Source organism: Puma concolor, chromosome A2 (assembly GCF_028749965.1).
Source record: "Puma concolor isolate L17-30 chromosome A2, mPumCon1.1.hap2, whole genome shotgun sequence".
Classification (NCBI taxonomy): domain Eukaryota; kingdom Metazoa; phylum Chordata; class Mammalia; order Carnivora; family Felidae; genus Puma; species Puma concolor.
The window spans coordinates 153,616,570-153,642,903 of NC_141668.1; the positions used below are offsets into that span (position 1 = coordinate 153,616,570).

A 26,334-nucleotide genomic window follows, 5' to 3' on the forward strand; every position below is an offset into this window, starting at 1 on the left:
GTGCTGTGTCAGGTTCAATCTCCATTAAAAAAAATAGAAGAAAAGGGATTTAAGTTACATTGAAGTGAAAACATTCAGGATCCCTGGTGGGACAGAGGAAAGAGCTTTGTCTCTCTAGTGGAATGGGATGCTCCAACTGGGAGCAGTCCTTTAGCTGGGGCTTCTCATGATCACATTGTTTATTTGGCTCAGAATGGCTCCTTGCCTAAACCAGGAAGCCGGAGGATCCCTGTTAAAGTACACAAGGTTAAAAGGAAAGCATTAAAGGCTGGTCATTTTGGGGGAGCCTGGCTGGCTCAGTCGGTTGGGCATCTGCCTTCGGCTCAGGTCATGAGATCTCTCTCGTCCTGAGTTCGAGCCCTGCACTGGGTTCTGTGCTGACAGCTCAGAGCCTGGAGCCTGCTTCGGATTCTGTATCTTCCTCTCTCTCTGCCCCTCCCCCACTCACTCTCTTGTCTCTGCTTCTCAAAAATGAATAAACGTTAAAAAAAAAAAAAGCTGGTAATTCTGGAAACTATCTTGATGGATCTAATTCCTCAAAAATCAAGGGAAGCAATTCTACGAGAGTAGGCATTTATCCGATGTAAAGACGACCCAAATCGCAAAGGAGGAAATACTTCTGAATGACCTGAAACCGCAGAACACGAATTCTTTTAAAAATGAGTTTTTAGGGGCGCCTGGGTGGCGCAGTCGGTTAAGCGTCCGACTTCAGCCAGGTCACGATCTCGCAGTCCGTGAGTTCGAGCCCCGCGTCGGGCTCTGGGCTGATGGCTCAGAGCCTGGAGCCTGTTTCCGATTCTGTGTCTCCCTCTCTCTCTGCCCCTCCCCCGTTCATGCTCTGTCTCTCTCTGTCCCCAAAATAAATAAACGTTGAAAAAAAAAAATTAAAAAAAAAAAATGAGTTTTTAGGTGGTCGTGAAATGTTAGCTGGCTGTAATGTTAGCTGCCCTATCCCACTAAACTCATTTGGAGCTCCTGACGTTTGATCATGTGTCAAATGTGGGGAATGAAACGTTATCACAAATACACAGAGGTAAGACTTCGAGGGGAGAAACAGCGATCTGGGCCCCACCCAGTAGGGAGGATCCTTTCCCTGGCTGCTAATGCAGGTGGCGAAGACAGAACCCTAGGTCTAAGATGGACCCGGAGATTTCGGAACCTAGGCCAGGCAGGGCAGACCGGCCACGCAGAGGGAGAGCTGGGGCCGAAGGTCGAAAGCGGCTATCACGGTTCACTTTGGCGCACCTGTCAGCTCAGGGGCCGCCACCGGATACGCGCCCTGGCCTGTCGGTCCTCCCGGAAGTTCGACCTCCCGGGGTTTTGCTTCCGGTTCTGCTGGTTCCTTCCGGTCGCCATGGCGACGGGGCGCCTGGGGGTCGGAGAGACGCTAGGGGCCCTCAACACGGCCCTGGGGCCTGGCGACCCCGTGTGGTTCAAGGAGACGCGCGCCCGCCACCTGCGTGCCCGAGACTTTCTGGCGCCGCGGCCCGCATTACAAGCGCGCTTCGGGGACGGACAGGTGGGCGCGAGCGGCCGAGTGGGGACATGCGGCGGGGGGCAGCGCCGCAGCCCGCTCATCGCCCTTCCTCTCGCAGGTGCCCGAGCGTGTGGTCCGTGCAGTCGCCGGCCTGCAGGGCCCCGGCGTGGCCCCGGTGCTGCGCTGCGCGCCGACCCCCGCGGGTCTGGCGCTCCAGCTGCAGCGGCCCGCCGTCTTCGAGCGCGTGCTCGGCGCCGTGGCCGCCTATGTCGCGCCCGCCGCGCCCGCCGCGCCGGGCCCGCGCGTCCTCCTCCACTGTCCGGCGCTGCGCAGCGCCCCCGGCGCGCTCCGCCTGAGCCAGCTGCGCGCCGTGCTCGTGGCCGATCATTTGGCGCGAACTCTGCGCGCTCACGGGTGAGCGCGACGCGGGGCCAAAGAGGCGGGGGTAGGAAGCTGGGACGGAAGCAGCTGCGAGTGGGAAGTAGGGGGAGCTGCGCCGGGTGATAGGGCTGAGGCGGTCGCCCTCGCTTCGCAGGGAGAGTGTGCGCCTCGTCCCCGCCGTGCGAGACCCGCACATGCCGACCTTCCTGCAGCAACTGCGCGTGGACTGGCCCGCTGCTTCGGAGAGAGCCGCCACCGAAGCCCTGAGGAACCGCGCGCTTGCAGAGCTTAGCCCTGCCCAGGAGCGGGGAGCCCTGCCCCGCGGCGTCCTGGGCACAGTGTGCCTGAAGGAGCTGGTGCAAGAACGGGGACGCGCAGCTGGCTATGACCCTAACCTGGACAAGTGTCTGGGTAGGAGCTGGAGCCTCGCAGGGCTGGAGAGAAGGTGGGGACTCTGTGCTCCTGGCTAGCCTCAACGCCCTCGTGTTCTCTGCAGTGACTGAGGATCTGCTCTCGGTTTTAGCCGAGCTGCAGGAGGCTGCGCGCTGCTGGCCAGGGGACAGCCCTCCATCCCTGGTTAGTGACTGACCCGACTCCGTAGGCTGACACTGGCCAGCCGAGTGGCCTGTGTTCGCTCGGTGACCGTCTTCCTACACACCGTAGGCTGCGGTCCCAGATGCTAACGCAGACCGCTGCATGGTTGTGCACGTGGTGAGCTGTGAGGAGGAGTTCCAGCAACAAAAGGTGGACCTGCTTTGGCGGAAGCTGGATGACCAGGCTCCGCTCACACAGGTAGGTTTAGTGGCTTCCTCCCCGCCCCCACCAACCTGAGGGGCCCTTGAAAACCCTCAAGCGTCCTGTTGGCCAGTGTGTCCATAGGTGACACCTGATCCTGAGGGGGAGATCAGGCTTGGTGAGTGGGTATTTGCCGCAGCTTGTGAGCATCCTGAGAGAAGGTGGGGTCCGGGGGCACATCCCAGAGAACACTGAAGAAACTGGACTGTGTCCTGGGGTGGGCTTGAAAGGCGGGGGGAGTCCAGGCACCAGATTTAGGCTTCTCGAAGGATTTGGTGTTGGAGGGTATCGCTGCCTAGCTGAGTGCCTGTTCTCTTCCCGACAGAAGCACCTGGTCTGTGGCCCGGTGAAAGTGGCTGGTGCACCCGGCACCCTCACTGCCCCTGAGTACTACGAGTGAGTGAGACTGGAAGGGAGGCCCCTGAGTCAGGGTAGTTGAGGTGGAGGGGAACTCCTCACCACCCCACCTGCCCCGCTCACTCTTCTCCTCATGCAGGCTCCGGCACGCCCAGGTGCGCAAGGCGTCAGCAGTGAAGCACGGCAGGGACCTGGCACAAGGTGAGTGCGCCCGGGAACCCCTAGCTGTGCTTTGCAGGAGGGGTGGCTTGTCTGCTTCCCTGCCTGTGGAGACTGACCGACTGCACTCCCTCAGACCCAGCCTGGACAGAGGTCTTCAGCGTTCTCTCCGTGGCGACCATCAAGTTTGAGATGCTCAGCACAGCCCCGCACGGTCAGGTGAGCCTGGGTGACCTACAGGATCAGGGCTTGGACAGCACGTGTGGTGGCTGCAGCTGTGCCCCCATTCCTCAGCTTCTCCTGGCCCTGGCCGACAGCAGCATTTCCACAAAGGGCACCAAGAGCGGCACCTTCGTCATGTATAACTGTGCCCGTCTTGCCACACTGTTTGAAGGGTACAGGCACAGCATGGAACAAGGTCTGTACCCCACTTTTCCACCTGTGAGCAGTCTTGATTTCTCACTGCTACAGGATGAGGTGAGTGCCCTCCCCAGGTAGTTGGGCACCCACAGGAGGTTGGGACCTCATCTCCCAGCGCCCTTCTTCCTCCCAGGGTGAATGGCTCCTGCTCTTCAATGGCATCCTCCCCTTCCCAGACCTGCTGAGCCAGACAGCAGCCCTGGCATGCACAGCCCCAGGGCTGCACACGACCGCACGCACAGAGACGGTGAGGCAGAGGAGACGGGGACAGACACTGCACACTCAATGCTTTATTCTGGGTTGGGCACAGGATCAGAGACCAGCCAGTGACTCAGTCTCTGTCTCTAGATGTGCAAGTTCCTGGTACAGCTCAGCATGGATTTCAGCTCCTACTATAACCGCATACACATCCTAGGAGTAAGTGCACAGCAAAACGGGGTGGGGGGTTGCGGGGGTGCAAGGGAAGCAAAGGACGAGACCAGCAGGCCCTTTCTCTCCAACAGGCGCCTCGACCACACCTTTTTGGTCAAATGTTTGCCCGTCTCCAGCTTCTGCGGGCCGTGCGTGAAGTGCTTCACACCGGCCTAGCCACGCTGGGCCTCCCTCCGCTGGACCATATCTAAGGCCACAGAGACCCCAATATCTAGGAATGTTTACAGAGTCATCACCTGAAAAGAAGATACACAGATTTTGTTAGGGACCTGAAACCAAAAATAAATTACTTCTATTATAAAGCCTGGTCCTATTATACGCAGTAGGGCATATTTTTGGTCTGCCCAGATGGCACCCTACTCACCTCCAGCTCCTGCTCTGACGTCAGGAACCCGCGGCTGCCGCCTCCTCCCCTCAAAGCACACTGGGCATGGGCACAGACAGTCACTCCTGTTCCACTCCGTCTGCGAGCAGGCCCCATACCCAGCATGCCGGCCACCGCGGGACACTTCAATCATACCAGTTGTAAACCTCAAGCCCCTGGCCCCCAAGAGCACAGCGGTGGCCAAACTCAGGGCTCACAGGCCAGCAGTCCATGTCAGCCACATCTGGGACATGGTACACGGTACTGTTCATGAAGGTGGGCTCACCATGCCCCAGACGCCAGAAGGTCAGCCGTTGGTCGATGGAGGCTGAGACCATAAGGCTTGGGCTTAGGATCTTGAGGCCTGTCACATGGGCAGCATGTGCACAGGGGACAGAGTATTCCTCTAGCACATGCAACTGGGGCACCAGCTCAGCACCCCCAGCGGCCTCTTCCAGCTCTGGTGCCTCCACAGCCAGCACAAAGACATGGAGTGAGCCATCCTCACTGCCACTGGCCACAAGGTGGCCCTCACGTGTGGGCAAGGTGTGGAGGCTGTTGACACCACAGCTATGAGCCTGGAGGGTCAGGCAGGGGGTGCCCAGTCCTGGAGGAAGAAGATGGTTATCAGGGCCTCGCTGCCACATGGGTGAAGGCAAAGTGTGAGGTGGGGAGGGACAGCCATGGTTGTACACTGGCTACTCACGGTAGGGAAGCCCGGGGTCCATTGGAGGCTCCAGGGCAGTGGAACCATGGTCTAGCACAGTAGTGAGATCCCAGAAGGCCAAGCTGCCATCAGTAGCTGCACTGCACAGGAACAGCCTCCTGGGAGCCAGGGGAGGGCAGCTAGGTCAGCGAGGGGGATGGAAAGCAACAGGAGCCCCCACCTGGCCCATGCAGGACCACCATGCAGCCTCTCTCACCGCTGCTGGTTGGGTGCCTCATGTGTAAAGGAATGGACCTTAAGGACACACCGCTTGTGGTGGAAGGTTTCAGCCAGGAGCTGCAACCGCCGCCCAGAGTCCTGCAAAAGAAAGAGCCTGGGGGGCGGAGAGTGGCCCAGCTCAGAACCCATTCTGGACAACCTTCCAGGCTTTGTCTCTTGGCCCTACCACCCCCCATGCCCATTCTCACCTCACTGCTCCATCACTGCAGGCTGCAGCCACAAGGGGGCCAAGGCCAGGCCTGTCGAGCTCACAGATAGCTAGGGACATATACCTGCCGAGACCAGACACAGGTCAGGGCAAACCTGAGAGCAGCTGTAAGGGGCTTGCCCTGCGTGACACCACCCTACACTCCCACCTAGCAATGCACATTACCTGGTCTCTGGATCCACCTTGATCATCCGGTGCCGATTGCGCTGCCGGTCCCAGTACTCGTCTAGCCGGTGGGACGAAAGGTGCATGACGTGGCAGGCGAGGCGGCTTGGGGTGCTGGGGTCTGGGGTGACCATGATGCTGAAGCAATGCATCTCAGCCCGGCCCCCCGCAGACACCACATGAGCAGTCAGGCCTGGCCGAGGATCCTGAGGGCCACCTGGGGTACCAATGCCCCACACAGCCAGCGCACGCACCGAGGAGATGTGATTACAGACAGCTGTAAGTGCATGGGCCGAGCCAGTAGCTGTGGGGAGCGCCAGGACACAGACAGTGGTGTCCTCGCTGCATGTGATCACAATGTCAGTCAGGCCAGGCCCCTCGCTGCCAGGCTCCAAGTAGTCAGGCTGCATGAAGCTGGGCATCTCAAATTCAGGTCCCAGAGTGATGGTGCCCACACGCTTTACACAAGTGATCTCACGGCCATGCAGGCTCTCCCGGAGGATCACGTGTGGCCTAGTACAGCCACCCAGAGCCCGGTACAGCATGACATCCCCATCCTTGAGGTAGGCAAAGGCCATAGCCGCCTCGGTATCAGAGAAGGCCCAGGAGCGGTGCCCTCCACCACAGTTAACGATGTGCAGCTTTTCATGGGATCGGGGACTCCACACCACAAACTCATTGGCATGGAAACCCAGGATGACCATACTCCCATCAGCCATCATACGGAGCCCAGCCACCCAGTTCATGCCTCGACAGGACTTCTGCCTTAGGACTGGCTGGAGTTGGCCACCTCGCACAAAGAGCTGGTAATAGGCGCCATCACGCCCTGTGGTATACACGTAGCCACCATAGCAGGTGACCGAGGTCACACCCTGCTTCCCGTGCAGAGAAGGGAGGGTGGACACAGGGCCCCACTCAGTTTCATCCCCACCACTGCCACTACCTGCTTCAAGTGCTCCAGTGACAGCTCCAGCCTTGCCCCCAATCCCAAGATCCTTGAGCAGAGCTGGTCTGGAGGGGAACAGCAACACAGAGCCCCGACGGTCCCCGCACACCAGGAAGTCACCAGGGGGTAAGAAGGCACTGCATGTGTGCCATCTCTGCTTGCTTGGAGGCAGTAGGTACCGGCAACGTTCCTTTACAAAGATGGCTTTGCCAGAGGGTGCGGCTGAGATTTCCAGGCAAGCCACCACACCACCAGGGCCCGATGCCAGCAACAGGAGCTCCTCATAGCCACGCAAGGCCCAGCTCAGACTATGCACCTTCCCACGGAACAGGGTCAGGTCCACAGCTGCTGTTGGAGTGTTGATGGGGACAACCTTGACACGACCCTCCCCATTGGCCATGGCACACAGTCCAAAGCCCTCAGGACCAGGGGCTGCCTCCAGGAGGCAGTAGGACTGGAAGCGTTTATCCTCCAGCAGCTGCTCCCAGCACTTGACCTCCAAGTCATAGAGGTACAGGATCCCTGTGTCAGTCACTGCCAGTAGTCGCCATGAGCCAGCCAGTGTCACAGCCTTGAGGGTACCTGGCCTGCTACGGGACTTGAAGCAGAGAGCTGAGACCCCCGAACCTGGGTACCCACGCCCTACCAAGTGCCACAGCCGGATGCCTGAGTCATCACCCCCAGTAACCACCCAGGCCTGCCTCTCATGGGCAGCTAAAGCCCTGATGCCACGACCCTGGTGGCCCCGAAAGGCCTGAAGGATCTCACCTTCGTGGCTCCATACCAAGCAGACACAGTCCTCTCCAGCACTGATAAGGTAATTCTCTAGTAGCTTGACCTGCCACACACGGGCACTGTGCCCAAAGCAGTGCCCAATATTCTGTACCCGACCCCCAGGCACCCGCAGGTCACCCACCTTCCAGATGCGGACACTTCGGTCTTCTGAAGCTGTGGCCAACAAGCCTTTACTTTCCAGGTACGACATGCTGAAGATGACACCCACATGCCCACTGACCCGTCGGTCAGGGGCCACAGGCTTATTATCTATTAAGGCAGCTGCTGGGTACCAGACAAGGAGCTGATTGGAAACAGCACCTGCCACTATGGTCAGCTCCTTCCAGGTGTCTCCGATCAGACAGGCTGAGGAGAGGGTGCACCTGTCTGTGCAGGGCACCTCCTGCAGCATGCACCCTACCACAGGGTCGTATAGCACTACTGAGTTATGGCCCAGGGCCAAGGCTATGTTCCCCTCAAGCCAACGTGCATCCCAGATCCAGTCAGACATGTTCCATAGGCCAGAGCGCCAGAGCTCCCGGAAGCGGCCCTGTCCCCAGCTAACTTTCACAACTCGGAGTCCCTTGCTCCCAAACACAGCCACCATAGCCTCCGAGTCAAGGTCTCCGTTTGGTTCTGGTCGCACCCGGAACCCATGGATAAGATAGTGGCCAAGCAGGTTCTGCACGCGCTTCATCATCCGCAGATGGCCACCAAAATCGAGGCTGTACACCAGGACATCTGGCCCCTCACCTAGACAGAGGCAGAGAGCCACATCAGAACCTCACCTCTGATAAGTCATGAAGAGACGAGGGCAGGGAAAACTCAGGTATGTAGCCTGCGAATGCATTAGAACACACGATCCTGCAGGCTTGAACCCTGGACAATCCCCGGCCTCAGCTTCAGCTGGACTTTCAATGCTGACATTCAGATACTCAGTTCAACCTGACTTCCTCAAACACAGGCTCTTCCTCGCCCCACCTACTTCTCATCCTTCCATTGGAAGCCTGTCAGCCTTTCTCCCAAATCCTCAGCCTCATCTGCCTCTACACGCCCTCTTCCGCCCCCCCAACCCACCCCTCCCCCAGGGCAGAGGCTGTCCCTAAAGGTGATCCTCCCACCTTGGGGCCACAGTAGAACGCCTCTGGATTTCCAGAAGCTTCTTCCTTGAAGCTCAGATGTGAGCATGTTCAACACTGATGAGAAGAACCAGGAGAGGCAGCCCCTACTTTGACAGCCAAGGTTCCCATGACCCTAAGCCACCTCCTGCCTGCCCTGCAGGCACTTCCCACTCTACTAGTTCACCTTCAAGTTCTCTCAACCATTGCCACCCTCTACTCAGCCCCAGCCCCAAAGCAGGAAGCTCACCACTTACTCCTCTAAACTTCCCACATCTTCTCATGTTCCGAGTGCTCATTTTCTAAAGATTTTGCAAATCCTCCCCACCACAGTTACTTTGGCCCAGGATATCACCTTAACCTGAGATGACATTAACAGTTCCTCATGATATTCTTAGCTTGCAATCTCCATTTTTCGACATTCAATAGACATGCACTGAGCATCAATTATAAACCAGACAAGGAACTAACTACATGCTGGAGTAGTGAGTAAGACAAGCACAGACCCAGACTCCTGCCCATCAGGCAGACAATGAACAGTATCACCCAAGTAAACTACATTGTTGTAACTCTGGTAAGTTCCAGGAAAGAACTATACTGGTTGCTTTAAGAATATAAAAGAGGGAAATCTATTCCAGAGGATTTTCCCTCCAGAAGACATCTGGCAATATCTGGAGACACACTGGTTGTCACAAATGGGAGCTATGCTAACTGGCAACTAGGAGTAGAAACCAGGGATGCTCCTAAACGTCCTGCAAAGCACAGACAGCCCCCCCCCCCCCCCACACACACACAAAAAGGATCTGGGCCAAAATGTCAAAAGTGCTGATAGTGAGAAACCCTGGTCTCATCTAAACAGACTGGGTGAGGGGCACCTGGGTGGCTCAGTCGGTTGAGCATCTAACTTCGGCTCAGGTCATGATCACACAGTTGGTGAGTTTGAGCCCTGCATCAGGCTCTGTGCTGACAGCTCAGAGTATGGAGCCTGCTTCAGATCCTGTGTCTCCCTCTCTCTCTCTCTGCTCCTCCCCTGCGCTCTCTCTCAAAAATAAAATTAAAAAAATAATAATTAAAAAATAAACAGACTGGGTGTCAGGAGAGGCCACCTTGCGAACATAACATATAGACGGAGAGGAATCAATAAGCAGTGGTAACCAAAGGAAGAGCAAGCATGGGGGAGATGGGTGAACCTTTCTTGGCAGATAGAATAGCAAGTCTGATGACCCTGAGGTGAACACAGTCGTGTGGTTGGAATAAGAAACAAAGAGCTCAAGGATAGGCTGGGAGAATGCTCCTGAGGGGGTCTAGGAGACAAAGTTGCATGGCCTCAACTGACGGCAATATACAGACAGTGGCCACATGTATGAAGTCAAAATCAACCAGACTGGCTTGGGAGCTGAGGGAGATGCTCAGACTCAGGCACCTGACTGGCTGTTGTTCCCTCTGCTGAGCTGGAGCACCCAGTAGGAATATTTCAAATTGAAGGCACCTGTGCACTTGGGCCCGGAACTCATAAGCAAAGAGGGCTGGAAATTCAGATTATAGGTGCACATGGACAGAATTTGAGAATTGCAGCAATACAAAAGTCACTCTGGAAGTCACTGGAGTAGAGGAATTCACTTGAAGAGCTTTCTAACCTGCATTTCCCAGGTCATTTTCTTGCCTAAAACCCTTCATGGGGCCTCTCTCCACCACCACTATGAAGTCAGATCTAGGCTTAAAACAGCCTGGCCTCTGCTCCTTTCTCCAGCACTTGTCCCACCCCACCCCTGCTCAGCCTCACAGGAATTCCCTCTTTCTCCCGAAGTAACAAATTCTCAGCCTCAAAGCCTTTGGCATGTTTACCCTCTGCCAGAAACTCACCGCTTCCCTTCTCCTAGCTCATTGTTGTGGTTCTTTGGGTTTCTGCCTACCTATCTCTTCCTGCAGAAGCCTTAGGACTCTAACCCATCGTAGGCACCTTGAACTCCCAGAGTCCCCACCCTTCAGCAGATCACAACTGGGCCATCCCTCCCCCCACACACATACCCACCCCCTTAGGATAGTAAGCAGCTCACTCAAGATTTGACAGAGCCCTGCCTCAGGACCCTTAAAAAACTCAGCAGCACCACCATCAATCACTAGTGTCCTCCAGTCAGTCCTCAATGCTCCTCAAGGGTCTGCTGCCTCAGGTCTCAGGGCTTTGATGGCCTATGCTTCTTGACCTGACCTTCCCCCAAGAAGCATCAACATCGGAATTCCTGGACGCAACCATCTCGGAAGGGGCCTTAGCGTCTGCCTCCCCAAGCATTGGCTCACTCAAAAAGGTCTCATCTCTAGTTTCCCGCCACTCAATCTGGTCCTCCCCACCTCCCACGGAGAAGCCTCACACAGCCCTGAGGCCACACCCCCGCCACCGGGTCCCGCCCTCAGGACCGCCCACCTTGGGGTCGGCTCATCCCAACCCCCCCCCCCTCCACTCCAGGAAGGGGCCACACACCGCTCGCCCTGCATGCTCCGCCTCCGAAATCACTGCGTTTCCCCGCACTTTCCCGCAGCCCCACCGCTCTTTCCACGTCGGCTGCAGACTATGAAGGGACTCAGTAGCCACATCGGTTTTTTTTTTTTTGTCTCCAGGGCTCCTCCGGCTGGGTCTCCTGCCCGCCATCTCCTGGGCTCCCGCCCCCCTCGGTCGGGCTTCATCCCGCCGCCCGTCCTCCTCCTTGGGGGTATCCCTTTGTTCTCACGGTCCCGCCCCACGCGAGCGCACGGTTTCTTCTCCACTAGCATGCGCTTCAACCCAAACCTCACCCGCCAACAGCCGATCCCCCACGCACTCCAGACCCGTGACCGGGAGGAGTATGAGCTCGGAGGTTGCCCGCGGCCAAACGTAGTCCTCGTGAGCGTCCATGTCCGTCCTCCTGCTGCTGCGGCTGCCCTGGCCAAGAAGGGAGCTGAGCTCTCGCGAGACGAGCCTTCCTCGCACGCAGCAGAGCCGATCTACAGCGGCCTTAGCAACAGGTAGCGGAGCCCAGGGTCGCCCGCTGCCGATGTCCAATCACGACCCTTCGCCTCACGCAATCCAGCCCGTCATTGGCGAGGCCGCCCTCGCCCCTCCCCCTGGCGTGACGCTCTCCAAGCGCAGCGGCGGGCTCGTACTGGCCCAATCTACCTCCCCCTCCCCCGGCCCGACCCGCTGCTTCGGGGGCCCAGCGGCTCAAAGCCGTGTGGTTTTATTTTAGGGGGCAGCATGGGTCTGTACACAATAAATAACACGAATGTAGGAACTGTGCCCTAGTCGCGGCTGGAGGCAGGAATGGGGCAAGACATCAGCCAGGCCTCTGGCCTGCATCTGGACAGGGGAAAGGCGGGTCTCACCCCCAACCCCCCCGTCTGGGGCGGCGGGCAGCCTGTGGCTGGGGGCTGGGGCCAACACTCCCCTCAGAGCTCCACACGCGCGTCGCGGTAGGCCCGATCCAGGGCCCACTCTGGCTGCGCATCAGTGCCACCTTCGCGGGCCAGGCGCGCCATCTCCTGCTGGAATAGCGCCTGCCGCGCCCGGCTGGGGTCCACATTGATCCAGTTGTTGGCGATCCACTTAGTGCCACGTGTGACCAGGCAGCCCCCATGCAGCGAGTAGTCATCCACGTCGCCCACCCAACCTAGGAGAGGTGGATGGTGTGAGCAAGGGAGGCGACGGAAGGGACTCTAGGCCGAGCTAACCTGAGCTTGACCTTATACAGGCCAAGGGCATGACAAGGGTGGGCCCAGCTGTACACATCTTAGGTGGTAAAATCTGGCCCCAAGGTGTCCTTGGGGACTCAGCATCTCTTTCCAACTAATACCTTGACAATACTCTTTCTTGACAATACCACTGGTCTTCTGAAACCAGCTTTCTTACTGCCAGGCCTGTCCACAGCCTGGGTTGGTGACAGACCTGTGTCCCCAGCCCCAGTGAGCCGGAAGGCTGGAGCATCAGGGAATCAATCACAGGGTTCAAGATAACCTAGGAGGCTGCACAGGTGCAGGCCACTGAAGTCACTAAGGATGATCTTTGGGAGGCACTAGGGGCAGAAAACCATTTGTAGGGGTGCTAGAAACATCCCACCAAGGTGGCAGTCTGGGCTGGATAAAGGGCAGTTTCCTTCAAGGCATGCTTGGCCTGGCCACAGGCCCTCACCTTGCCCATCAGGCAGGTAGTTGTACCAGAAGACTGCTGTGCCCTGCCGGGGCTTGACCCGCAGGTTCCCCTTGTCACAGTGCCTCCGAGTGTCACGGAGATCAACGTCATCTTGAATCAGACTCTGTGGACAGCAGGATGGTAAGGTTTTCAAACTTGCCCCCACTGGCAAAAGCCAAGGCCAGGCAGCCGAAAGTGGCCAGAGGGAAACCAGTCAGATGTGCCCAGGGGTTCACTTGGGCCCCTCATCCCAGGTCTGGAAGGTTATATACTGTGATTGCCCAAGAACCTGCCATCCCACCAGAGTTAACAGCCTGGTTGGCCCTTACCATTTCATCGTAGGTTCTGTTGTCTGCTACAGGGAAGACAGTCTCGCCCCCACCGGTGACGTTGTTCAAATAAAACAGCACTGTCATGTAGCTGTAAGGCAGGGGGCCCGTTGAGCAGGTCCCCAGCTGTGGGCACTCCCAGGAGCTTACCTGTGGGCAGGATAAGCTGCCCAGGTTCCCAAGGGCCAGAGGGGCAGGCTGGGATCAGTGACAACACTGCAGGTCAGTGCCAAGACCCTAGCCTGTTACTCCTCCCACAAACCATCTCTTTCTGTGTGTCACAATGTTTTGCGTGGCCAAGATCACAGGTGCACTTAGCTAAATTACGTGGCTGGCTGGGAAAGGTAGGCTAGCAGAAGCAGCGTGACCATGCAGAAGGGCTGGTGGGGAGTACAAGGGGCTGACCCAGAGCAGCCACACGAAGAGAAGAGACCCGCCTCCCTGCCTTAGCAGAGGAGGGGGCAAAGCTTCAAAGGGAGAAGCTGAGGCCTCCAGCAATGGAGGCAGAATCAAGAGCCAGGGGATAGGGGTTAAAAAAAAAAAAGCCAGAAATCCAGCCTTTCCCCTTACCTCAGAGTTCTGGGGAAATTTTTCAGTGTCTGTGCATACCTTAGTCTGGCCACTGAGACAAGATGGCCACCCCTTTCCTGCCACTTGGTAAACAAACTAGGGCAAGAGATGGGGTATCCTCAACCAGGATGCTCCCATGTTCTCCTGGCCCTGGGGGCATGTCCATAGGGCAGAACTGTGTTTATGTCATGGGAGTGTCTGGTCTGGGAGTTGAAGGCCACCCCAGGTGGGAGGTACTTGCCGGCAGGAGGTCTCGAATGGTACAGACTCATTGGCTACCAACTTAGTATGGGAGCAGATGGTCTCTGGGTACACAGGTCCGCTGTCCACATGGGCATGGTAGTGGCCTCCCTCGCCATACCGTACAACCTGCAGCGGCTCGCTGAGCTCCACGATCTCAGGTGACAGGCGGGTGAGGCGTAGCACCCTGGTAGGCAGTAGGAATTCAGCTGGGTAATCTCATGCAAGGCAGCACCCTGAAGGAGCTGGACCCCCAGAATGCCACAAGCTCTGCCCCTGCCCACCTCCCCTGGAAGCCCCTTAGGCCACCCTAGACTGGCCCTGTAAAAGCAGGAAGGGGTTACCCATGAACCCTTCTCCCTGGATGCCAGAGACCTCGCTGGGTGAGAAAGATGAGATTTCCACTAAGTTGCGGGGCGGGGGTGTGTGTGTGTGGGGTCACTCCCTCCAGGAAGGAGGTTCCTTATCTAAAACCCCTGGCTGCTCAGGGGCAGGGGGTCCCGTAGACGGAGATAAGAAGTCATTTTTCTAATTAGCAAAAAACAAATATTCCAATCTATCTCTAATCCCAAATGTCTATTGTTTGCCCACAATTAGGGCTAATTTGCCTTTGTTAATTGCCTTTTTAATGGGTCCCAATCCTGGTCTAATGAATAGAACTTAATCCTGAGTTGGCTAATCAAGTCTGTCCTCTAGGCCCCAGCCAAGGACTTCTGTGAGGGCCCCACATGGCTTTCTCCTGCTCCAGGGCTCACCTCTGGCGGATGGAGCGCATGACGTGGTGGGCACCTTCACCCTGGTAGAGCCACGTGTGGTGGCTGTTCCGCACCAGCTCACTGGATGCTGCCTTGTGGCTCCTCATGTACTTGTGGAAGTCTCGAAGGTCCATGTCAGCGAACTCCTGCAGGCTCAGCACTCCTGCACAGGGCACCCACCATCATGCCCCCCAAGCCCATGTGAGGAAGCCACAGTGGCAGGCTTTACCATCCTACCTACCCCTGGCCTCAGGCACTGGGGGACCATGTGTACCTGTCCCCCAACCTGGACTCTTGGGTAAGATGAACCTTCTGTCACATCAGGCCCTATAGAAAGACCTAGGGAAATTCATTTCCTCAGTTCCAAATCAAACCCTGATTTGGTCCCCCAAAGGACCTAACCCCTACTAGATTGGCCACAGCAGGGTGGTCAAAGGAAGCGTGAACCATATGGCCAGGACCTGAGGCCAAGCACTGCCCTTGGCTGGCCTCCAGCGTGGCTCTAAAGCACATGGTGGCTACCCTCTGGTCCTGTAGAGGGTGAAGAAAGACAGCAGTCAGTGCTGGGTTCTGTCCAGGGCCTTCCACGCTGTAGGGTTTAAGCTGGGGCTGGTCCCCAGGAGTTCCCTTATGACCTCAGGTCCCATCCTGAGTGGAAGATATCTATCTGGCCAGTCCTGTCTGCTGGGTTACCAGTCTACCTCAACAAAGAAAGCCAGGCCACTCTCCCAAGTAAGAACACTCTTTCCCTGTTCCTGTCCAACCCACGAAACAGGAAATCCACCCTTTGGGGGTTCTGGAAGAGTAGCTGATGTCTGCTCCATGTAATCCTGGCTAACCCAAGAAAGAAACCTTCTACTGTTTGACCCAGATATCTCTGAGGGTGAGGAACACTTAAGGCCTGTGGGCCTGTTACCGGCTCTGTACATAGGGATGGTAGCATCATGGTGCCCCTCCAGCCACAGGTCTTGGCCAGATCCTTCACTCTGGGTTCACCAGCCACAGGGCCATTCTTCCAAGTCCTGTTTCACTGTTGTATCTTCCCCATTCTGTCCAGAACTTGGGCATGTGAATGATGACTACACCTCAGAAATATCCTGAGGATTATTACCAAAGAGGGGGTGGCGCACTTGTATGACAGCTCCCCTACCCAAACCATCCACCCCCAGAAGTTAGCATGACTCTAGGCAGGCAAGAGGAAAGCAAGCAAGATCTCAGACCAGAGAGGGTGGCTTCTGGGGAAGACCTCATGCTTGGCTGAAAAGAGGAAGATGGAGCAGGGTGAACAGCCAAGCTCAAGCTGGTCTCACTGCCCTGTTCCTGCTGTGCCCACTCTGCCCTCTGCCAGCCAAGCAAGCCCCCTCCTGTACCCCAGTCTCTGCCTATTGAGGTCAAAATGGCCTCCAAGAATGTCCCTCTAGACTGTCATCAAGAGGAGTGGGATGACCCAGCCCAGGAGTGAGGGCAAGGCTGGATCCTTGCCTCATCATCTCTGGCTACTCTAGAAGGTGGGTATAGAGGCCACCTGGCTGTGGGGGCAGGAGGCTCACAGAGACAGAACTGTGGCGAGGTATGGGCTCACCATCACCATCAGGGTCAGCCTTGATCGCAGAGTACATCTCCTGAATGTTCTCTGGAGTCATCCACCGTCCATTTCCCAGGCGAGTCTGGGCCAGGACCTAAAGCACAAGATGGTCCCTCAGTGGAGTGGCCCCAATGATGGGGCCCCCAGAGCATAGACAGGCCCCCAGAGCATAGACAGTCACCCAGTTCTTGCTGTAAAGGTTAAGGGTTCAGGTGATGGGGTATGGGTGAGGACACAGGACAGAGCCTGAGGTCCCTGAGCTGAAGGGATGGTAGGCAGAAAGGCCCACAGGCATCTGGGGAGGAGGCCAGGGAGATAGTTAAGAGGCCTGCAGGCCATAGGCATTCCTGGCCCTGTTGGGACTGTGGCCTCCATGGGGAGCACCGTCAGTGGGTTGGGTGCAGAGTGAAAGACAGCACTGTATCCCACTCAGATACCCAAGGTGAGGTGGGGAGGCCAAAGCCTGAGTGCAAACAGAGAACAGACACCAAGGGGAGGGCTGGCACAGCATGACCACTAAGCTCGTCAAAGAAGCCCAGGCTCAGTGAGGCATTCTCTGTATAGGCAAGGGACCACATACCCTGCCAAGACCTGTCAGAAGCCTGGTGTGAGTGAGGGGCATGTAAAAGAGAGATGCAGACTTCTGGCTACCTCAGAGCTGCCACCCCTCCACCATGGGTTTTGTGGGGACCCCAGCCGTGGCAGCAAGGAATCCAGATCACAGATGGTGCACCACCCAGGAACTGTGGCAATAAATGTCATCACCCCCAGGGGGGTTCTCCTGCCATCTTCTGGGGTTCCCAGGGCAGCCAGGGGCTCTCCAGGGAAGGAGGGGGCCTCTGGAACTGAGCATGCCCAAGCTGATCTGAGGTGGCACCTGACTCTCAGGGCCAGGGCTGAGCAGGCCACCAGAAAGACAATTCAGGGCGCTCCCACCCTGTGTCTATTCCAGACCCCAGGATCCCAACCTCGCGGAGCTGCAGGCGACCGTCATGGTTCTGGTCCAACAGCCGGAAGAGGTCCAGCTGGCTGACCTGCATTGTGCCCATTGCCTCCTCGTATTCTTCAGTGGGCAGAATCTGGCTGCGCTGTAGCCCCTTCATCTGGGCCAGGTGGATGATGAGCCGACACTCTTCATCACTCAGGAAGCCAGGGATTTCTGCCAGGAGAGGAGGTGGGTGAAGCCGAGGGCTGAGCCCAGGCAGTGATGCAACCAGTACCTTCTCTGCAGAGTTTCTAGGGTACTCTCTGTCCCCTGGTGGTCACCATGTCAGGACCTCACACACCCCTTTACCTCTACTCTGGACTCCGACCCCAAGATTGAGTTGTCTTGCAAAGGTTGGCCAGCATTTGGAACGTGGGGCTTCTTTCTTTGATGCTGAGAGAACACACGTCCCAGAGGAGTCTTGGAAAGCTCGCCAGAGCTAAGCTGGATAGGGACTAACCCGTACCTTGCAGTGGGACTGAAGGCCAGAGGGTTGACCTCCACTTCTTATTTGGTATATATTTAAAAGTGGATGATGGTGGCTGGGTTTTGCTTTCAATTTTGCTTTTCAGAATTGTTCAAATAAAAACAAAGCGTAAAACATTCAGTGCTGTAGGCCAGTCCTTGCCCTCTATTCCGCACAAGTCTTCTGCCCAGGGCTGAGATGCCCAGTGCTGGCACATCAGTGGTGGTGGTGGGTCTTTGACAGATGCTCTGGGAAGACGTTCTGGGTGTCCTTTGCTTTGGGAACAAGTGTACACTGAATGTCATGCCTCTAAGACCGAGTAAAAGCCAGTCAGGCCTGGCTGGATGCCACCACACCAGCCTCACAAGCAGCTTGGATGAGCTGGAAAGTGAGCCTCACACCTGGGGGTCCCACACCCCAATGTCCCCACGCACTTTTAGGAGCTACATTCCCTCATTCCTGGGAAAGAAGACTTCCTTAGATGGGGACCAAGAGGCCACCGAGAGGTGGAGGCAGGGCCACACCATCACAGTGACCCCTCAGGACTGCAGCGTGGTCTACCACTTCTTTGGGTTACACTCCCAGCATGAAGTTCCGGTCATTGCCAAGAGGAAGGAAAATGACTGCTCAGAGCCAGGACTAAAATGATTTTTAGTGGTTATCACAGCAGATCACATTTAGGTGGTATAGACTCTGTACCCTGTCCTAATCACATCGTCAACTCCTTAATCCCTATACTCATCCTAGAAAAAAGGGCCCCATCAGTTTGCCTTCCTATTCATGACTCACGGCAAGTACAGAGACATCAGCAACTTGCTCAGGGCCACCCAGGCTGTTGCACTCCAAAGTCCATGCTCACAACCACATTCAGCTTCCATGGTAGGTTACCCAAATGTGATGACGCTAAAGGCAGGACAAAGGCCCCCCACTCTGGCCTGCTTGACCCCTCAACCCAGTAAACCCAGAAAGGGTATGAGCCATCCACTGGGGGAGGCAGGGGTAGCACTGGACAATGGATGACACCAAACTGCTAGTCAACAGTCACCTCCTGATAGTTTAAACAATAAACAAACAAGAAAAGTAAACCAGAAAAAGAAAAGAAAACACAGGCCCAGGTTTCTTCAGTTTATTAAGTGCTGGTAATCCGTAGACCCAAAGGAGATGCCACCAACCTCTACAGTCCCCTGCAGTGTGCTAATCAAATGCAAATGGCTTAGGCCAGCACACTGGGGCCTAAGCAGATGGGTCCCAGCACCTAGGAGGCTGCACAAACACTGCCTCCTGGGGTGTGCGTGCAGCCCTATAAAGCCCTCAACCTCAACTCATTGAGACCAAGGCAGACAGAGCAGGTGATGGATCAAAGGCCGTGGCTGTTTGTGGCACTGGTGGTGCTGTGGGTAACAGTGGGGTAGGGGCTCCCTGGGTCCCCACACGGTGCATGCCTATTCCCCAAGCCATGGCGCTGTGACAGGACATTGGCTACACAGAGATGCAGCTGCCCAACTTGCTGGATCATGACACGGCAACTGAGGCTGTCCAGCAGTCAGTCAGCTGGTTGCCCCTGCTGGCCAGGGAGTGCCACCCTGATGCCCGCCTCTTCCTCTGCTCCCTTTTTGCCCCTGTGTGCCTTGACAGGTAGGGCAGGGGCTCCTAGGTGAGGGTGGGTGGGGGCCTTTCCTCTGCCAGGGTCTGTTCACTAACCACTGCTGTATACCTATCCATGCTAGGTGCTGGTAGGGGTGGGGAGGGAAATGAAGATGAAGGATTGTTTTGTCAGGGTGTTCCTGGCACAGGGGAGCAGGTGCCTATGGGACAGAGGAGACATAGGTAAGGGACCATCGATGGTGAGCACCTCTGGACCCATGAATCCTCAAGGGCTCTTGAACATCAACAAGGTATGACAAGTGGGTAGGCTGTTTTTGGCTGGGGGGCGGGGCAGAAGCCCCTCTCCAGTGGGCGTGGAAACTCTGCCCAAGAGATCCCAGCAAGAGACGGAGCCACATCTCATCTGGGGGCCTTTTCTCCCAGAGTCCAGAGATGGCAAGGCTGATTCCTCTTCCCCAGCCTAACCTATCCCGTGAACGGCTCCCTCAGTTCCTTCTTTGCAGAGTGAGGGACCTTCCCAGAGCCTCAGGGTGACCACGCCAGTAGCAGCAAGAATGAGCTCTTTCAGAATCCAATGATCAGGCCTCCGCTCTTTGCCAACCCTAGCCTCGACCAGAAGCAGCAGTCTCCTGCAGGCCTTTCAGGACAAGAGGGAGGGCTCTGCTTTCTCCCTCCGAAATGGGGGAGTGAAGGCCCCGAGTGCAGGGTCCTTCGCATACAACCCTCTCCCCGGCAGTGGACTTCCGCCATGGCTGGAGGGGGGCGGGGTGCGCTGGAAAGCGGGATAGTGGCCCGAGCCACGCGAGCACCACGCGAGGACGGTGGGGAATGTAAGACCTAAACGCTGGGAAGAGGTTGCGGGGCTGAGGGCTGTTGCCAGGTGACCATGTGTCGTTGCCCAGCAACCGTGGAGTCACTGGCTGTACCTCTGCACTGGGACGGGACAGGAGCTCCAGCCCAGGGGCCAGGAAGTCCTGAGCGCCCGGCCACCCGATACTTCCCCTCCCCCCACCTCCGCAGGCTCATCTACCCGTGCCGCAGCCTGTGTGAGGCCCTGCAGGCCAGCTGTGCGCCCATCATGGCCTGCTACGGCTACCCCTGGCCCGCCATCCTGCATTGCGGCCGCTTCCCCGCCGGGCACAGCCTCTGCGTCGCGGCTGTCTCCGTAGGCTCCCGCCTGGGCCGCCCACGTGAGTCCCCGCGCGGCCCCCAGGCCATGTCCACGGGCAGCGCCCCACCCTTCTAAGCCGCTCCCCGCAGGGCCAGGTACACGGGTCTCTCTGGTAGGGAAGACAGGGACTGGCCACAGCAGCAGGTCTCAGAAAGGGTGAAGATCGAGGGACCCATGGGAGGGATCCCCCAGCCCGCGCTGACGGCCCTTCCCCCACTCTCGGCTGGCGGAGCCTCACTCGGCCCCTCCCCCCCTCCCCCCAGTGCCGCGCGCCAGCTGCAGGGACTGCGAGTTGCAGGACGCCCGCTCATCCAACGAGGTTCTGGAAGCGCTCTGTGCCAGCGACTTTGGTGAGCCCATCCCTAGCGTCCAGTACTCCTTACACCCACCTTACAAGTGCCTCCATCCCAGCTCCCAGCTTGGGTAAGACAGATGAAAAGAGGGGACACTTAAATGCTATACCTGGTTAAAGCTACAAAATAAATGCCTTTAATAAGCTTGGCATTGCTAAAACAACACACCAAACAAATCTGCTTAGGAGAGTGGCCGCCAGGACTTCAGCCCTTCCCTAGGATCCTGATTAAGGGTAGAGCATCACAAGAGGGTGTGGGTCACCAGGCGGTGGGGAGTGGGGGGTTATTCTTAGAAGCCCTGCACATCACCCCACTCCTCTGGTCCCATTCAGCAGTGAAGGTCAGGCTCTCCCGATGCAACGGCTCGTCCTTTGGCCTCTCAGACTGCAACCTGGACTGCGGGCTAGAGGTGCTGAAGGCAGGCCCACTGCCTGCTGTGGAACTGGCACCTATTCTGCATCACTGGCTGCAGCTGGATGCCACATGCATGCACAACCTCTTGCGAGGAAGGCATGCTGAGACCTACATGCTAAGCGGGGAGGTGCAGGGCCATCGATTGCTGGTAACCACAGCCTACGCCTGGAGCCAAGGTCACAGAAATCTGCAGTTGGCGGTGCGCAGGTGGCACCATCACCAGTGCCCAGAATAGGAGTTAATGCAGGAAGAGTCTGGGACTTTGTAGCCACAGCCTCAGCAGCAGCCATACAAACCATGTCCCGCCCTGGCTGGACATACATAAAACCCTCTATCTGCTGCCCTTCATGGATACTTATAGACCAGCCCCAGGAACAGCCCAAGCAGGGCATAAACCCTTCTGTGATCAACGCTAAAGGGACCCTTCCTGAGCTATAGTGCTCTGCCCAGACATGAAGGAGGCTGGCTCCCTGGCAGCTGTGTGTGCTGGGTAGGCAAGACCACCTTTCTGTCCCAGGCCTGGGATGACAGCCTGGCTAATGCCCACAAGCCCCAGCAGCCCAATCTATTTCAGGGCAGGTGCAAAGCCTCAGGCTTTGCTCATTCTGGGCAGGATGCTACTTGTCAAGCCACACACAGACTGCCTCAAGCTGTAGGCCCATGCAAAAGCACAGGGGGTGGAGAGAGGTCCATGCAGAAAATTGTATTAAGCTGCTTACAAATCTGAACTTATATGCACACACAAAGTTCTTCCCCTATTTCTGGGCCTCCAGTGTTTGTCAAGAACACAGTGGTCTTAAGTAACTGCCTAATTGTTTTCCTGAACTGACTTGGAAATCCTATGATAAAGCAGTCATGGTTTTAAGATAAATTGTTTTGTGTACTGGTGTTAAGTTACTCATTTACCTTAAATAGTAAGAAAATGGGCTAAAGCTCTTGCTGGCCTTCTGAAAGTGCCCCCTGCTGCTCTTGAAGGAAGTGCCGAATCAGGGGGCACCTGCCAGGGTGGTGGGAAGTCACTCCAAGCAAGCAGATAGGTGCTGGTCTGGCTGAGTGCCCAGTAAATCCCTCCAGCCAGCCAATAAGGACCAGCAATAGACACGACTCTGGCTCCTGGCTACACAGCCAGCACAAATCAGGCCTCCTCTGCATGCAGCTCATCTTTAGGGGCAGAGGCATGAAAATGACAAATAAATACAGAAAATAGTGTCCAATGATGCCAAGTGCTGAGAAGAAAACCAAGCAGGCTGATGTAAGAGCATCTCAAAACCTCTTAAGACCAGTTTGAGGTCAAGGGAGGTATCTGAGGAGGGGATGTATGTGTAGAGGCCCAATGGAGCTGAAGCCATCCTCTTTGTGGGAAGAGCTAGATGTGAGCCTTCTGGTAGTGAGCATAGCACAAAGACCCCAAGGCAGCATGAGCTTGGGGACAGCAGTGAGTGAGTGAGGGGGCAGCAGAAGATGAGGGTACCAAATGAAACTTAGAAGTGAAGTGGGAATCTTGGAGACTTTTAAGGAAGGGGGTGGTAAGATCTATCTGTTCAAACACAGAATGAGGGTGGGGTGGGATGGAAGGATAAGTGAGCCACATAAAAGAAGGCAGTGTCCCCAGAGAGATGACAATGACTCAAAACTGGGACACCTCCCTTCTGAACAGAACAGGATGAAGTCCTCAGCTGACTTCCAGTGGTCCAAATCTTTGCAAAATGCCTACCACAGTCAAGTAGGTATTACGGCAAGAACTCAGGGTGGGGCCTTTGTGGCCAGGTCCTGCTTGCCCCATGTCTCTAGGGATAAAGGTGGGAAACAGGAAATGTCTCCCAAAGGGAGAGACTGGTGGTTGCATGGGGTCTTCCCCATGAAATGGTGGGGCTCCCTCCCATGCAGGTGGAGGCACCCTGAGACAGAACCCAACCCCCTTGCCCCAGCTTACATTATGAACACCCACCCCTTGAACCCTGACATCTTGGGTCCCTGAGGTTGAAGGTCACAGGTCTGGAGCCAAGAGCAGCAGGGCAGAGGTGACAGAACCCAGCAGGCCCATTCTCCTTAGGCCCTCCTGCCTTTTTAGGATGACAGTAGATGACTAAACAGGCACAGAAGACAGACACTCCTCCTTGAGATGAGGCTTCATTCTCTGGGTTCATCCAACACCATGCATTCAGGAACTCCCCCTCCTCTCACACCCTTTCCCCTGTGCTTTTCCTGCCTCACAAGTGGACTTCCTGTAATCACTAATCTCTTCTTCATGTGGCTCACCTCGTTTCACCAAGGAGCAAGCCTCAGGGTAAAACCTGGGACACTGTCCACCAGCGGACTCAAAGGCAATGTAAGAGTTTGGGAGAAAATGGGGGCCACAGCCCTTTGTGATTTGCGGATACACAGACCCATCGGATGGCTTAACCAGAACCAGTTGACCTTTTGTCACATCTCTCCTGCTTCCTGCAATTTATGGGGTTTGGGTTTCTCATTCTCAGCTTTGTAAGGCTTTGATGCAACAGCTGCATGTTAGGGGGTGAGGGGTACGGTTACGGCCTCATGGCTCATCTGAATTAAGTGTCTACATGTCCCAAGAAGGCTGACGGGAGACAGTACAACCCCTTCAGACGTGTCTGTTCATGGCAGTGTAGCAGTAAAAGGGTGAGTGTTGTTCCCTTTGCCCGGATCACCTTTTCCTGACAGCCACCTGCCTTGATCCCACAGCTCCTACAAGTCTGCAGGGAAGCCTACCTTGGCCTCCTTGGCCTGTATTAAGAGTTTCATTCAACCCCAGTTGAAATTCTGCCTTATTTGTCTGCAGTCGTGTATCACCATCTGACACGCCATATATACTTGCTTATTTACTGTCTTCTTTTTCAAATGTCAGCTTCAGATGTGTGTTGTTGTTGTTGTTGTTTTCCTCCTATTTTGTTCAATGCTGTGTTCTCAGCCTTCAAATAGTGTTTGGCATAGACTTCATCGGTTATGCAGTAGTAATAATAACAGTAACAACCTTCTAGGGTCCTTCCCAGAATAGGACCAGCATTACCTATTTCCCCTCACACAGCATGCATGTGAAATCATTCTCATAGGCCTAAGTATAATTCTCAACTAGGGCCCTCTGCCCCAGGGGTAATGGCATGTGCTCAGATGCTCTGCTTTGGTCCCCAGCCCCCTTCTTAAAGCCCCTTACCCACACCATCCCACAGCAGGCAGGAATGGCCCCAAGTCTGCAGTAAGTGTGTCACTGAGACTGAGTACCTAGGGTTGGGTGGGCAAACCTATCCTGGGCAAGGTCATGGTTCTGGGGAACCCCACCTTGTTGACACTGGTGGTCTTTGAAGGACTTCTGAATCTTCTCAGCCAGAATGTTGGCTTTAGAGTACAGGCCCTGGAGACAGGCTGCCTGGGTTCTAATCCTAGCTTCATCCCTGAACTAGCTGTATGAGCCTGACCAAGCAACCACAGCTCTCTGTGCTTCACTTTCTCACCCAGTAACCTGAGGGTGGGATCCACACTCATCTCACGGAGGGGGTGTAAGAATGAAATGAAACGGTCACATGAAGCCTAGCACATAATCAGAGCTCAGAAAATGTGAGCTTATGATGCTGCTTCCAAATGAGGCCACCCTGGAAGGTTTTGCCTACAACTCCATCCTAAGAACCCCAAGGTGCTGGTAGCTAAGGCTGGTGGTCCAGGGGGGCAGGTTTGGGGGCACTGACATTCACATTGGACAGAGTGCTTTTCATCAGCCCACAGGGCCCACTTTGGGAGTGAGAGTCTTCCTCAGAGGCCCTGAGATCAGCTAGGACCTGGTTATTAGTCTCTCCCACGCTCCCCCATTCTAGAATATGACAGAATTAACGATGGCAGGGAGTGTCCAAAGACAGTTTCAATGAAATGTTTAGACAATGGCCTCAGGGTCACATTGCCCAGCCCTGTGATGGAAGGATCAGCTGTAGAGTAAGGGTCAGAGAGGGGAGTGTGGAAAGGTCACCCTGTACAACCCTATTATGGAGGTGGGGGCGGGTACTGCACTTTGGGAAACCTTTGGGTGGAAAAAGAGCTACTCTGAAGCAGCCATTTTCAAAACAGAAGTCACGTGGTCAAAACAAGCCTCCAGGCACCCCCAAACCGCAGCCCCTGGCCCTTCCCAGGAGCGCCCGGCGAACTTACCAAAGAGCAGCGGCTTGAGGCTGAGTGTTCGGATGAGGTGATCCCTGTCCGCGACCAGCTGGACTTTACGTTCGTGCCCCACCTAAGGGAAAGGGGCACTGCGGGCAGCTAGGGCCCCAGGCCGCAACGCCCGAGGAAAGTACAGGCGCCCGGGGCCCCGTGCGCGACGAGCGGGGTTCGCGCGGGGCAGACGCAGGGAGCAACGTGGAGGTCGTGGGCTGGGCGGCGGCTGTCACGGGCTCGGCCGTGCAGGGCCTGGAGCGTAGCGAGGCGGGGGTCCTCACCTTGATGCCCTCCAGCCGGGTGAGGGGACCCAGGGTTGGCGCGGGCCCGGGGCCCTGGGAGCGGCGCTGGGGCCCGGGGTCGCTGCTCTCGTCGCCGTTGCTGTAGTGCACGAAGAGCAGCAGCGCCAGCACGTTGCCCAGGTACAGGTGCACGAACACCATCAGCACCAGGAAGTAGGCGCGCGAGCAGATGCCGCGGGGCTTGCACAGCGGCCGGACCGGTGCGTCCTCGCAGTCGTCCAGCCCGGCCGCGGCCCCGGCCCGCTCGCGTTCAGGCGGTGCCCACTTCGGACTCGCGGCCTCTGGCCTCGGGGCCGCCGCCGCCGCCATGGCGCCCAGGTCGCGCGCACGTCCAGAGGAGGGGCCGCGGGGATGCCCGCGCCGTGCAGCGCCGTCGCCCGGACAACCGCCGCGGAGCCCGCGCGCGCCGCGGTCTCTAGGAGACGGTGCCCTGGGATGCTGCGCCAGCCATAACAGCCCCCGCCCGCCCCCGCGCCGCCCTATTTCTCCCTGAGCCGTGCTCGGTCTCCTTTGCGCCCTGGACCCGGCCCACCTGGGAGTTTCTCTTCCTGGGCTGGATTATCGTCAGGAGGAGATAATCACTTCCCAGGGTAGAAGCCGATCGCCCCCCACTCCCAATGGAGATGCGGACAAGAGCAGCACTGTTAAAGGAAACCCCGTTAGAAGTTTCTCCGTCCCCTGGTTAAGATGCGCTTCCCTC

General features: G+C 56.7%; 4 protein-coding genes across 7 annotated transcripts; 2 read left to right on the plus strand and 2 right to left on the minus strand.

Moving 5' to 3' along the window:
* The first annotated feature begins 901 nt into the window (after positions 1 to 901).
* On the plus strand, positions 902 to 4,323 carry DALRD3 (DALR anticodon binding domain containing 3). 4 transcript variants are annotated; one of them, XM_086698263.1, is made up of 12 exons: positions 904 to 1,519; positions 1,596 to 1,891; positions 2,071 to 2,269; positions 2,355 to 2,434; positions 2,522 to 2,650; positions 2,979 to 3,049; positions 3,150 to 3,211; positions 3,306 to 3,388; positions 3,464 to 3,646; positions 3,723 to 3,836; positions 3,938 to 4,006; positions 4,093 to 4,323. In XM_086698263.1, the coding sequence occupies exons 1-12, from the start codon at positions 1,138 to 1,140 to the stop codon at positions 4,210 to 4,212; spliced, it is 1,788 nt and encodes a 595-aa protein (XP_086554389.1). In that variant the 5' UTR covers positions 904 to 1,137; the 3' UTR covers positions 4,213 to 4,323. The 4 variants fall into 4 exon arrangements, with proteins under 4 accessions (XP_086554387.1, XP_086554389.1, XP_086554385.1 ...); XM_086698260.1 differs by having other exon boundaries at positions 1,307 to 1,519; positions 2,013 to 2,269; XM_086698261.1 differs by lacking the exon at positions 3,723 to 3,836 and having other exon boundaries at positions 902 to 1,519; positions 2,013 to 2,269.
* On the minus strand, positions 3,865 to 11,584 carry WDR6 (WD repeat domain 6). Its single transcript, XM_086698258.1, has 7 exons — positions 11,328 to 11,584; positions 5,705 to 8,172; positions 5,520 to 5,603; positions 5,309 to 5,425; positions 5,092 to 5,210; positions 4,386 to 4,992; positions 3,865 to 4,257 (listed from the first exon to the last, which is right to left on the minus strand). Exons 1-6 carry the CDS (start codon positions 11,430 to 11,432, stop codon positions 4,532 to 4,534), a joined length of 3,354 nt encoding a protein of 1,117 aa, XP_086554384.1. The 5' UTR covers positions 11,433 to 11,584; the 3' UTR covers positions 3,865 to 4,257; positions 4,386 to 4,531.
* Positions 11,585 to 11,738: 154 nt separating this feature from the next.
* On the minus strand, positions 11,739 to 25,975 carry P4HTM (prolyl 4-hydroxylase, transmembrane). Its single transcript, XM_025916461.2, has 9 exons — positions 25,614 to 25,975; positions 25,330 to 25,411; positions 17,149 to 17,339; positions 16,178 to 16,274; positions 14,596 to 14,758; positions 13,842 to 14,027; positions 13,031 to 13,121; positions 12,702 to 12,825; positions 11,739 to 12,183 (listed from the first exon to the last, which is right to left on the minus strand). The coding sequence occupies exons 1-9, from the start codon at positions 25,941 to 25,943 to the stop codon at positions 11,963 to 11,965; spliced, it is 1,485 nt and encodes a 494-aa protein (XP_025772246.1). The 5' UTR covers positions 25,944 to 25,975; the 3' UTR covers positions 11,739 to 11,962.
* Positions 20,073 to 22,050, plus strand: LOC147583610 (secreted frizzled-related protein 5-like). Its single transcript, XM_086698266.1, has 3 exons — positions 20,073 to 20,426; positions 20,671 to 20,757; positions 21,093 to 22,050. The coding sequence occupies exons 1-3, from the start codon at positions 20,123 to 20,125 to the stop codon at positions 21,407 to 21,409; spliced, it is 708 nt and encodes a 235-aa protein (XP_086554392.1). The 5' UTR covers positions 20,073 to 20,122; the 3' UTR covers positions 21,410 to 22,050.
* Positions 25,976 to 26,334: the final 359 nt, after the last annotated feature.